The sequence below is a fragment of the Saccharomyces paradoxus genome, chromosome VII (assembly GCF_002079055.1).
Source record: "Saccharomyces paradoxus chromosome VII, complete sequence".
Taxonomy (NCBI): domain Eukaryota; kingdom Fungi; phylum Ascomycota; class Saccharomycetes; order Saccharomycetales; family Saccharomycetaceae; genus Saccharomyces; species Saccharomyces paradoxus.
This window is the reverse complement of record NC_047493.1, coordinates 837,186-849,969: the sequence shown is the minus strand read 5'-3', so window position 1 is coordinate 849,969 and position 12,784 is coordinate 837,186. Positions and strand designations below refer to the sequence as shown.

The 12,784-nt window shown below is 38.5% G+C and overlaps 5 protein-coding genes and 2 non-coding genes across 7 annotated transcripts; 5 read left to right on the top strand and 2 right to left on the bottom strand.

Moving 5' to 3' along the window:
* Positions 1 to 1,032: 1,032 nt before the first annotated feature.
* SPAR_Gtrna34W lies at positions 1,033 to 1,138 on the top strand. The gene has a single exon. It is a non-coding gene; the product is annotated as a tRNA-Trp (tRNA).
* A 522-nt stretch (positions 1,139 to 1,660) lies between these two features.
* CRH1 (transglycosylase) lies at positions 1,661 to 3,145 on the top strand (the record flags this gene model as incomplete). The annotated part of the gene is made up of 1 exon (XM_033910633.1): positions 1,661 to 3,145. The coding sequence occupies one exon, from the start codon at positions 1,661 to 1,663 to the stop codon at positions 3,143 to 3,145; it is 1,485 nt and encodes a 494-aa protein (XP_033766524.1).
* Positions 3,146 to 3,352: 207 nt separating this feature from the next.
* Positions 3,353 to 3,425, bottom strand: SPAR_Gtrna33K. The gene has a single exon. It is a non-coding gene; the product is annotated as a tRNA-Lys (tRNA).
* A 575-nt stretch (positions 3,426 to 4,000) lies between these two features.
* BUB1 (protein kinase BUB1) lies at positions 4,001 to 7,078 on the top strand (the record flags this gene model as incomplete). Its single annotated transcript, XM_033910632.1, has 1 exon — positions 4,001 to 7,078. One exon carries the CDS (start codon positions 4,001 to 4,003, stop codon positions 7,076 to 7,078), a length of 3,078 nt encoding a protein of 1,025 aa, XP_033766523.1.
* A 613-nt stretch (positions 7,079 to 7,691) lies between these two features.
* On the top strand, positions 7,692 to 8,879 carry HGH1 (Hgh1p; the record flags this gene model as incomplete). The annotated part of the gene is made up of 1 exon (XM_033910631.1): positions 7,692 to 8,879. One exon carries the CDS (start codon positions 7,692 to 7,694, stop codon positions 8,877 to 8,879), a length of 1,188 nt encoding a protein of 395 aa, XP_033766522.1.
* Positions 8,880 to 9,113: 234 nt separating this feature from the next.
* TFG1 (transcription factor IIF subunit TFG1) lies at positions 9,114 to 11,333 on the bottom strand (the record flags this gene model as incomplete). Its single annotated transcript, XM_033910630.1, has 1 exon — positions 9,114 to 11,333. The coding sequence occupies one exon, from the start codon at positions 11,331 to 11,333 to the stop codon at positions 9,114 to 9,116; it is 2,220 nt and encodes a 739-aa protein (XP_033766521.1).
* A 261-nt stretch (positions 11,334 to 11,594) lies between these two features.
* TYS1 (tyrosine--tRNA ligase TYS1) lies at positions 11,595 to 12,779 on the top strand (the record flags this gene model as incomplete). Its single annotated transcript, XM_033910629.1, has 1 exon — positions 11,595 to 12,779. The coding sequence occupies one exon, from the start codon at positions 11,595 to 11,597 to the stop codon at positions 12,777 to 12,779; it is 1,185 nt and encodes a 394-aa protein (XP_033766520.1).
* Positions 12,780 to 12,784: the final 5 nt, after the last annotated feature.

Sequence of the window (12,784 nt, the reverse complement as noted above, 5' to 3'; positions counted from 1 at the left end):
CTGTAATAACGCTGATGGTATGCTATTTGATGAAATCCCTTCCAAGGTTGTTTTTTATGATAAAAAAATGAACAAATTAGCACTATAAAGATTGTAAAAAATCCGACAGGATGTTCAATAAGGCAAAAATGCACCTTCCTCAACTCCTTGGCATTAAAATTGAATATTTTGCTTTTTTTTTTTCAAGCTTCGAAAAAACGGCACTAGGAGCATCTATCGTTTCTTTTTCCGAGGATAGGGTGACAATTTCATGGACTAAGAAAAACTCAAACGGTGAGGTAGCCGGAGAGAGCTAGCAAAAAGAAGGGATTTTGGTCAGAAAGGTAAATGACGATGGTTGGTCTGTTTCTTGAAACAATCGGATCTTGCGCACTTGTGACAAAATCCCTTCCATTATCTCTTACACTCGCAGAATGCCATGATATTTTAAGGAACTACATTCAGAAGCCATATATGACATAATCTTGATCACACAAACCCTATAATAGGAGATTAACATGGTGAACATACGGTGACGAAGATCCATCTATCTGTTTTTCTCGGAAGCCAGTGCGCCAAGAGAGCGATGGGGGTAGACCATATAGATTGTCGGGCAACTTTTGGTAACCCGTTTTTCTTGAAGATATTAATTGATGAGTAGAGAGCGTAATAGAAGTTCTCCTTGGGGACATATGAGTTCACAAACGGAACTAGATAACTCTACATATTAATACCTTTTTTTTATTTTCCATTTTATGTATTGTTAAGTCATTGTCCTATTTACATTATCATCTCTACCTTTAAGCTTTCATCAAACTTGGTGACTATTTATTCATCTTATTACGCCATATGATAATACTAGTAATATAAATACTAGTCGATACACAATAGTCTTCTCTTATCTATTCCAACAGAGGTTTTCTTTTTATTCTTAATTATTATTACATTTCGACACTAATTATCAAAACTGACAATAACTGTAAGGGTGAATTTTAGAAAAGCACAAAGTTCGGGCAGACTAGTAAGATTCTATTCGGCTAAATATTTCAAGATGAAGCGGTGGCTCAATGGTAGAGCTTTCGACTCCAATTAAATCTTGGAAATTCCACGGAATAAGATTGCAATCGAAGGGTTGCAGGTTCAATTCCTGTCCGTTTCATTTTTATCATTTTTACTTTCCTCTTTCTCATTGAAAAGAGGCTGGACGGAAATCGCGAACCGCGTAAAGTGGCTTAGTTTTCCTTGGTCCGTTGGATTGATGACGCGTTTTCCCAGCCGACCGATTTTTTTTGGCGATTATTTCGATGGCGTTTTCAAGAAAGTAAAAATAGATCTGGGCTGTAATGCGCTAGAATGTCTGAGGGCTTGCTTTTCGTGGCATAGGATACGAAAATGACATTATATTAATTACAATGGCAGTAACTTTTCGCTCGATCAAGAAGTAGTATTTCCATATTGGGAATGTGATATAATTAGAGCATATGGTTACTGGTTTCCCATGCAGCAATCCGTGTTATATAAATACTTGCTGGTTCGCAGCATAAAAAGCACAAAAGGTGAAACATTTTTGGAAGTTTCATTGATTGCCTACTTTTTCTCTATATTCTAAGATTCAATCGCTTACCCAGGGAAAGGCTAACATAGTATACTATTTATACTAAATTCAATATACTAAAAGATTATGAAAGTGCTTGACCTAATAACAGTACTCAGTGCCTCCTCCTTATTCTCTATACTGGCAGCTGCTGAAAGTACTGCTACTACAGACAGTGCGACTGCCACTTCGAGCGCTGCTTCGTGCAACCCACTAAAGACTACAGGTTGCACGCCTGATACAGCTCTGGCAACTAGTTTTAGCGAAGATTTCTCATCCTCATCCAAATGGTTTACCGACTTGAAGCATGCAGGTGAAATCAACTACGGTTCCGATGGCTTATCAATGACACTAGCGAAAAGATATGATAATCCAAGTTTAAAATCTAACTTTTACATCATGTATGGTAAATTGGAAGTCATCTTAAAAGCTGCCAATGGTACCGGTATCGTTTCATCATTCTACTTACAAAGTGATGATTTAGATGAAATTGACATTGAATGGGTAGGCGGTGACAACACTCAATTCCAATCCAACTTCTTTTCTAAAGGAGATACAACGACATACGACAGAGGTGAATTCCACGGTGTCGACACTCCTACTGATAAATTTCATAACTATACTTTAGATTGGGCGATGGATAAAACAACTTGGTACCTCGACGGAGAATCTGTCAGAGTATTATCAAACACATCAAGCGAAGGTTACCCACAATCTCCAATGTACCTAATGATGGGTATTTGGGCCGGTGGTGACCCAGACAATGCTGCTGGTACCATTGAATGGGCTGGTGGTGAAACTGATTACAATGATGCCCCCTTCACCATGTACATTGAAAAGGTCATTGTAACTGATTATTCTACCGGTAAAAAATACACCTATGGTGACGAATCTGGTTCCTGGGAATCTATCGAAGCCGATGATGGTTCTATTTATGGCAGATACGACCAAGCTCAAGAAGATTTTGCTGTTTTGGCTAACGGCGGTAGTATTTCCACCAGCTCCGCATCCTCTTCACCTTCCTCATCTGCTGCATCTTCCACTTCCTCATCTGTTGCATCTTCATCTTCCTTATCTGCCGCATCTTCCACTTCCTCATTTGCCGCATCTTCATCTTCATCTTCCTCAACCGCTACTCCATCTAAAACGTCTGCTTCTTCATCAGTCACCGCTTCTAGTTCCATTAGCTCGTCCGCCAAGCAATCCACCTCTTCATCGAAAAAAACAGTATCTTCCTCGTCTTCAGGTGAATCCACTATTTCCTCCACTAAGACATCTGCCATTGCTTCATCTACTACTAGGTCTACGGTTGCCCCAACTAGTCAACAATCTTCCGTATCCTCGGACAGTCCTGTACAGGATAAGGGTGGTGTCGCAACATCAAGTAATGACAAAACCAGTTCAACCGCTCAAACATCAAGTGAACACACATCTACGGTCCAAAGTTCTTCCTCCGAAGTAAGCTCGACGAACACTGTTCAAATTGCTAACGGTGCCAAGTTTGCTCAGAGCTTACCAAGACAAGGAAAACTTTTTTCCGTACTTGTAACTGCTTTACTGACTTTCCTATAAGTAAAAATATTCTCTCCCTGAACAATATTCGTGATCGCTAGGTAACATCTGAGAGTGGAGAAAAAAATAATGGCATCAAATAAATACTAAATTTATAATATAACAGAAAAATCTATATAATATCTAACTACGGGATTTTTTCTTTTATTATTAGGGATACAATAAATACGGTGAAAATTTAATATTGTTGTGGTGTATAAAAAAGAAAGCCCTGTAGGGGGCTCGAACCCCTAACCTTATGATTAAGAGTCATACGCGCTACCGATTGCGCCAACAAGGCTATTTAGTTGTGTGATGTAAGATAGAGAGCTTACCCAAGGAAATATTAAAGGAACTTCGTATCTAACTTAAGCTTGTTCTATTTCTATGTGAGAACCATGTGAATAATTGGATACTTATTGGGACCGTTGTCATTAAAGGCCATAAAATATTAGGTATACAGAACATACTAGAAGTTCTCCTCAAGGATCTTGTAATCCACAAAAGGGAATCGATAATTTCACATAATAATTTTATTCCTGTTTCTCAATCTTTATGCCATCCTCTTACACCGCATGTGATAATATACTACTAAATAGATGATATTAGAATTTCATTCCAACAGCTCGATAGTTGATTTTCTAGGGATATGTCTAATATTTTGACTTCACGTCCATAGCACATCCTGAAAGAAACACGATTTTTTATTGTCTTGATTGTTTCGCTTTCGATACGCGATAGGAAGTAAATAAAGAAAAAAAGCGTTGATAATCCATACACATTATAGAGGCTTGAATGTAGAGTATAAAGACTTCACCATGGAAAGGCTATTAACGGATCTTTTTGTTTGATGTTAACGCTGAATAAGACTAGGAAATGAATTTAGACTTAGGTTCAACTGTACGAGGCTATGAATCAGATAAAGACACATTTCCACAATCGAAAGGCGTTAGCTCATCTCAAAAAGAGCAGCGTAGCCAGTTGAATCAGACAAAAATAGCTTATGAAGAGCGACTTCTGAATGATTTAGAGGATATGGATGACCCTTTAGATTTGTTTTTAGACTATATGATATGGATTAGCACCAACTATATCGAAGTGGATTCTGATTCAGGTCAGGAAGTTCTTCGAAATACAATGGAAAGGTGCTTGATTTATATACAAGATTTGGAAACCTATAGAAACGATCCCAGATTTTTAAAAATTTGGATTTGGTATATAAATTTGTTTCTTAGCAACAACTTCCACGAGTGTGAGAATACTTTTACGTATATGTTTAAGAAGGGAATTGGAACTAAGCTTTCGTTGTTTTACGAAGAGTTCTCCAAACTATTAGAAAATGCTCAATTTTTTCTAGAAGCAAAAATGTTATTAGAATTAGGCGCTGAAAACAATTGCAGGCCTTATAACAGGTTATTAAAGTCATTAAGCAATTATGAAGACAGGCTCCGAGAAATGAATATCCTAGAAAACCAGCACAGTGTATCTGATCCAAGTGAAAGATTAAGGGAAAGGATAAATTATGGAGGAGCACCCTTTTTCATTCGTAAATTTTTAACCTCATCATTGATGACTGATGACAAGGAAAATCGAAAAGAACTGAGTTCTAACATAGAAGTTCGTAAGACTGCTCCCAATGCACATCAAGATTCTATATTGGGTTCTGACTTTAAGGCAGGAACGGAAAGGCTTGATTTGAATGGCTATAAACACCCCGCTAATCAACGCTTAGAGAATGGTGATAAAAAAACTTCAGTATATGCTGATCAAAAGCAATCTAACGATCCAGTCTACAAACTAATCAATACTCCTGGACGGAAACCTGAACGAATAGTTTTTAATTTTAATCTTATGTATCCAGAAAACGACGAAGAGTTCAACACCGAAGAAATATTGGCAATGATAAAAGGATTATATAAGATGCAGCCCAGAAGTGAGAAGCACGCCGAAAATTATAGCAATAATTATACCAGTGACAAAAATAGCAAGAAACGTAAGCTTGATGTGCTCGTAGAAAGGCGGCAGCACTTGCCTTCATCCCAGCCACCCGCTGTTCCCAAGGCTACGCGAATTGAGATATTTAGAGACGAGGATAATCCCAGCCAAAGCACACATCACAATAGTACACAGGTACAAGTGCAAACTACAACGTCCATTTTACCTTTAAAACCTGTGGTTGATGGTAATCCCGCGCATGTGACACCAGTAAAGCCTTCACTAACAACCAACGCCTCTCGTTCGCCAACCGTAACAGCTTTTTCAAAAGATGCTATGAACGAGGTCTTTTCCATGTTCAATCAACATTATTCGGCCCCTGGTGCGCTATTAGATGGCGATGATACCACAACAAGTAAGTTTAACGTCTTCGAAAACTTTACGCAAGAATTCACGGCTAAGAATATTGAAGATTTAACTGAAGTAAAAGATCTCAAAGAAGAGGCGGCGCCACAACAATTTACCACAATAAATGAAACCAATGATCTTTATGAAAGATTGCCGATTAGTAGCACACGGCCAGAAAGGGGAGACTACATGACACCTATAAAGGAAACCACTGAAACAAATGTGCTACCTATAATCCAGACACCTGAGGAACGAATGAAGGCAGGAAATAAGAAATCGGGGGATAACACAGAAACACAAACAGAATTGACAAGTACAAATGTCCAAAGCTCTCCATTCCTCACACAACCTGAACCACAAGTAGAAAAGCCTTTACGAACCGCAAAACATCTGGAAAATAATAAAGAGCATTACCCAACCAGCATACCTCCTCTCATTAAAATAGAAAATCAACCACCTGTGATTATTGAAAACCCACTTAGCAATATTTTGAGAGCAAAGTTTTTGTCTGAAATTTCACCCCCGCTATCTCAATATAATACCTTTTACAATTACAACCAAGAATTGAAAATGAGTTCTCTATTGAAAAAAATCCATAGAGTATCTCGCAACGAAAACAAGAACCCAATTGTTGATTTTAAGAAGACAGGTGACTTATATTGTATACGCGGAGAATTGGGCGAAGGAGGTTATGCCACCGTATATTTAGCAGAGTCTAGTCAGGGACATCTGCGGGCGTTGAAGGTAGAAAAGCCGGCAAGTGTGTGGGAATATTACATAATGAGCCAAGTGGAGTTTAGGTTGAGGAAAAGCACAATTTTAAAATCAATAATCAACGCTAGTGCATTACATTTGTTCCTTGATGAGAGCTACCTTGTCTTGAACTACGCCAGTCAAGGTACAGTTTTGGACTTAATTAATTTACAACGGGAAAAGACAATTGACGGCAATGGAATAATGGATGAGTACCTGTGCATGTTTATCACTGTCGAGCTAATGAAAGTACTTGAAAAGATACATGAAGTGGGAATAATACATGGTGATCTGAAGCCAGATAACTGCATGGTTAGATTAGAAAAACGAGGTGAGCCCCTAGGTGCTCATTATATGCGCAATGGAAAGGACGGCTGGGAAAACAAGGGAATTTATTTAATAGATTTTGGCAGATCATTTGATATGACACTGTTACCACCTGGAACGAAATTCAAATCAAATTGGCAGGCTGACCAGCAAGATTGTTGGGAGATGCGTGCAGGTAAGCCATGGAGTTATGAAGCAGATTATTATGGATTAGCGGGTGTCATACATTCGATGCTTTTTGGAAAATTCATAGAAACGATTCAACTGCAAGATGGAAGGTGTAAATTAAAGAAGCCCTTTAAAAGGTATTGGAAAAAGGAAATATGGACCGTTATTTTCGATTTATTGTTAAACAGTGGTCAAGTTTCTAACCAAGCTCTACCAATGACTGAAAAGATTGTTGAAATAAGGGATTTGGTAGAAAGCCACCTAGAACAGCACGCAGAGAATCACTTAAGAAACGTTATACTGAGCGTCGAAGAGGAGCTATCGCATTTACAATATAAGGGAAAACCGTCAAAAAGGTTTTAATGCATAGATAAATCTCCTGCGTATGTGATTTTCAGTTGTCCTAGCAGATGAAATAACAATTAAAACACAATTCTAGGTAGGGCCAATTGTAACATTACTATATAAGAGGAAATATAAAACTAGTAGGTTCTCAGGTTAAGCAAATACATCCTTTTTGAATCTTGATAGCTGTCCCTTAAGGAAAAACGAGTACCAAAATAGGATGATAATGTTATGGAATTTTACCGAAGCTCTTCATTTCCCAGTTCGTAGTACTTTTTTCACTTGCTATCGTAAAACTAACAAGAAGAAAAAAACAGGTGTCTTGACCGGCAATTCGCAGTTATATTTCATCTGATGGCTGTAGAACCAAAAAGGATATTACTGGTAGTTCTGCCTTTCAATGAGAGCAATTATCACCTCAGACGTTATTACTATTTTGGGGTTTTTCCTTATGTTTCCTCGAAAGGCTCTTCAAACATTTTTTTTCCCATTTTTTTTCATATTGAGTGCTCATCTCATCAATTTTTAGAGTATCTATCATTATAACAGCGAATTTATTCTTTATTAAGGAGGTATTCATATTCAATATAAAAGCCGAACATAGCTCACAAAAATCAACAAAAATTGAGAGATGACCTCACAATTAAATGAATTGGTAGAATTCTTACATTCCCCACAACCTACCGTAAGACAAATTGCTATTGATAATCTGGTCGGGTTTAGTGCTGGTCCCACTTCAAAATTTTTCAAGAATGATAACTACAGACCTGTTAAGGATATAATAAAAATGATCATGGATCCAGAACATGGTACCCGTGTTATTATTCAGCAAGGTGTCACTATATTGGTCAATTTATCTGAAGATAAGTTGGTAAGAAATATTATATTGAATAACGATAAGAAGTTCTTAAAATTTTTGATCTGGAAAATCGTTGACTTAACCAATCCAAATGCTGATATAATGTGTATTTTATTGAGCAACTTAGCCAAGGATGATGCCATACTTGCCACTTTGGATATCAAAAGAAATTCTGGCGGTGAAGAAATCGATGACGGTTTGAGGCTAGCTGCTTTGAATAAAGACGTTTTTAAGAGTTTAAGAGCCATGGATTGTCTAATGGATTGCTTTGTTAAAGGCTATGACAAAAAATTAACAAAATATGCCAGTTTCAACTATTTAGCCTTTTTTTTTGCGGACATCTCGAGATTTAGATTGGGCAGGATGTATTTTATTGAGGAACAGAAATATGATGGGGTTGTTCCTATTTCAAAACTACTAGTATTTACTGAAAAATATGATGCAAAAGTTAGAAGAGAAGGTGTCGCTTCTACAATAAAGAATTCCCTGTTTGATTCTGAAACTCATGAAAGACTACTTAAAGATGAAAAAATAAACCTGTTGCCTTACATTTTGCTACCTATTGCTAGTGCTAAAGATTCTGAAATTGATGAGGAAGATATGTTTAACTTACCGGATGAACTTCAATTATTGCCAGAGGACAAGGAAAGAGATCCAGTTCCTGCCATTATATGCTGCCATTTAGAAAGTATACTTCTACTATGTACGACATATGCTGGAAGAGAGTATTTAAGGGACAAGTCCGTTTATCCACTAGTGAGGGAGCTGCATAAAAACGTTGAAAATGAAGATATTGGTGAATTGTGTTATAGAATTGTTAATACGTTAATGAGAGGCGAGCCAGGTGCGGGAACAGTGGAAGAGATGCCATCAAAGAGTGCGGAAGAGGAAAAAGACGAAGATAACGATGAAGAAGAAGAAGATGACGATGAAGATGATGAAATTGTCGAAGTGGTCTAGGTTATTTTCAAGGACAGTCCGCATCGCATAGAACTGTATAATACAAAAGTAACAATATATCAAAGTTTAATAGAATTCCGATTCTTTACTCGGAAGAAATCATAAAACAGGATAAGGAAGTGTGATTAGTCCAACTAAAATAACAACATAATGTAAAACGGCATACGATTAGATGAAAAGGATAAGGAAATAATGAAAAGGACGAAAACTAAATGACTTATTAAATACATAACATTATAAACTAACCTGCTCTTTCTTTAATTCCATGTGGTCATTGCCCACCTTTCGACATAATTTTTTAACTATGGCAAACATTAGCTTCTTGTTTTCCGCGCCAGGGTATTTTCTTCTAATGAACTTTCCAAATTCTTTGATATTGACTTTACCATCACCAATGGCTTCCATAATATCTTTTTCTGTTATGGTAGGCGCTGGAGTTTCTTCTCTTTCGGCTGCTATAGAATCTAGACCTTCCTCCTGTTTGATTGGCGAAGACGCTGTATTTGATGCATTATTATTGATATCTATAGCTTTTGCTGTCTGTGGATTCCATTCTCCCCCTGGGAAGCTTTTTAGTACTTTCTTATCTCCCTTCAAGATAATGACACAATTTTTAATACTTTTCACCCTCAAAGTTGGCTCTTTATGCACATGTGCATTTGTAGCTTTCTTTTGTTGTTTCTTTGGGGAGGATCTCTTGGATTTGGATAGACTGTCCGACTCTTCTTCCTTTTTAACGGGCGATTCGTTTTCTTTGTTTTCTATATCAGATTCAGATAAGTATGGGTTAATCTCATCTTCATCTGAGGAGTATAATGCTGCTAGTTCGGTCTTTTGTAATGCCTTCTTAATTCTTTCACCGTCCTCATCAATCTTCTTTTCACCAAATAATTCATCCTCTTCGTTTTCGGATGGAGCTTCTTCATCACGAAGACCCATCGCATTAGCTTGCAGCATCTCCTTCTTGATTCTTTGTTCTGATTCTTTATTTTCTTGTTCATTACCATCTATAATTGGTGCCTCTTCATCATCGGCAAACTCTTCATCATAATCTAACTCTACTTCAGAATTATCATCACGATCATCTTCATCCATAGCTTGTTGGTCAGCAACAGCTTTAAGCTTTCTCCTTGTTCTGTCATATCTAGTTGTAGTTGTACCTATATTATCCAAATGCTTCATCAACCAACGTGGCACTTCACCACTTTTCTTGTCCATCCTCTTTTCCGCCTCGTCGATGGTCAAAGTAGCATACTTATTTCTTGCAGTGAACTTATAAACCTTATCAGCAGGGATCATGGTAAAACTTCCATCATCCTCTACACTTAACAAAACGTAAGAATCTGAGTTACCTGCTTCGTAAGAGCCCACCCATGTGTTGTACCCATCGAAATCTTCCATGACCCATGGATAAAATTCCTCAAATCTCAGCTTTTTGGCGTTCTCATCAAGGACTTTCAGTTGACGGGTTTTCCTTCTCAAATTTCCTCGTTTGGCTCTACCGCCTCCATCTGGTGCCACATCTGCTAATGGATCCATGGTGCCTTCTTCGAATTCCGGTTCGTTAGCCACTTCTTTCCCGTCGTACTTGACCATTCCTACTTTAGTAGGGTCCTCAGCGGGACCCGCGTCTTCCAGTTTTGTCACTAACAGCTTGCCATTGACTGGATTAGGTGCAGGTGCATTATCATCCAAACCATTAGCTGCACTACTTGAACCATTTGCCACTCCATTACTTTCAACGGTGGACACACTAATAGGGCTAGTAGGAAGGACAGAAGACCCAGCTGCAGTAGCAGCGGAGGAGTTTACACCATTCGCCGTGTTGTCTTTGGTGGCAGAGTCAATAGTAGGTGTTTGGGAACCATCTTTAGCAGTATTATTGAGCGAAGCCGTCCCTGATTTATTAATACCGCCTGAGTTGGGTGTACTTCTTTCTTGCTCCGCCTTTTTTTTATATTCAGAAATCTCTTTTTGCCTTTGAACAATTTCTGCTCTTGTTAGCTGAAATTGCAAGTTTCTTGTATCCTTTCTGTGCAGTCTTACGGGGAGATGGAAGTCTGTTACAGGGTTGATCTTCTTCTTACTTTGAAACTTCAAAAGGTGTGTCCTCATGTTTTCTAAATCCTCTTTTGGAATAGCTCTTAAGGGAAATTCATTATATTCATTGGGATCCTCGTCTTTTACTTTCACATTGCTCCTACCAGCATCCGCTTCAACACCGATTTGTAGAAGCATTTTCTCTCTCTCCTCAGCATACTCAGGATCGTCTTTTTTTACAGGAGATCCCCTACTGCCGTCTCCATTTGGTAGGCCTGGGGAACTCGAATTGCTACCGTTTTGGCCCATTCTCATCCTCAGAAAATTTCTTCTCATTCTGTCTCTTTTAATAAAGGGAGAGGCATTAGTCGGACCCCCCCCGTTTCTACCGCCTGGTGGATTGCGTCTAGACATCCTTGCGCACACTCGAATATGCCTCCCTAACTACTCTGCAACCTTCGAACCATCTATACTTTCTTTCCTGTCATGAATTTTATTTTATCATGGAGGCGAAGAAGGTCCTTGTTCGAGGATCACTATAAACGGCACTCGAACATGAATATTTACAAATTAGAAAAATTTTATGAAAAAAGTGATTTCTGTTCTTTAAAACATGAATTAGTCATTGTCAAGCGAGATTAGCATCCATAACTGCATACGCTAATTGACTTTAACATGTCCTCTGCTATCACGGTTGACCCTAGAGAGGCATTCGGTCTCATTACCAAGAACTTGCAAGAAGTCTTGAACCCACAAATCATCAAAGATGTGCTCGAAGTACAAAAGAGACATTTGAAATTGTACTGGGGTACAGCGCCCACTGGAAGACCTCATTGTGGTTATTTCGTTCCTATGACCAAGCTTGCTGATTTCTTGAAAGCAGGTTGTGAAGTGACTGTTCTTTTAGCTGACTTGCACGCCTTCTTGGACAACATGAAGGCGCCATTGGAAGTGGTGAACTACAGGGCCAAATACTACGAATTGACCATCAAAGCTATTTTGAGAAGTATCAATGTTCCAATTGATAAGCTAAGATTCGTTGTTGGCTCTTCTTACCAGCTGACACCAGACTATACCATGGATATCTTTAGATTATCCAACATTGTTTCGCAAAACGATGCTAAAAGGGCAGGCGCTGATGTCGTCAAGCAAGTGGCCAATCCATTATTAAGCGGGCTCATCTATCCTTTGATGCAAGCGTTGGACGAACAATTTCTAGATGTTGACTGCCAGTTCGGTGGTGTTGACCAAAGAAAAATCTTTGTATTGGCGGAAGAAAATTTGCCAAGTTTGGGTTACAAAAAGAGAGCACACTTAATGAATCCCATGGTCCCAGGTTTGGCTCAAGGCGGTAAAATGTCTGCCTCTGATCCAAATTCAAAAATCGATCTTTTGGAAGAGCCAAAACAAGTCAAGAAGAAGATCAACAGTGCATTCTGTAGCCCCGGTAATGTCGAAGACAATGGTTTGTTGTCATTTGTGCAATATGTCATTGCACCAATCCAAGAATTAAAGTTCGGTACAAATCACTTTGAATTTTTCATTGATAGACCAGAAAAGTTCGGTGGTCCAATTACCTACAAATCCTTCGAAGACATGAAATTGGCCTTTAAAGAAGAAAAATTGTCCCCACCTGATCTAAAAATTGGTGTTGCTGACGCTATCAACGAATTATTGGAGCCAATCAGACAAGAATTTGCCAATAATAAAGAATTCCAAGAGGCATCCGAGAAAGGTTATCCAGTCGCCGCTCCACAAAAGTCGAAGAAGGTCAAGAAACCAAAGAATAAGGGTACCAAGTATCCAGGCGCTACAAAGGCTGACGAGGTTGCTGTGAAACTAGAAGAAACCAAGTTGTAAGCATA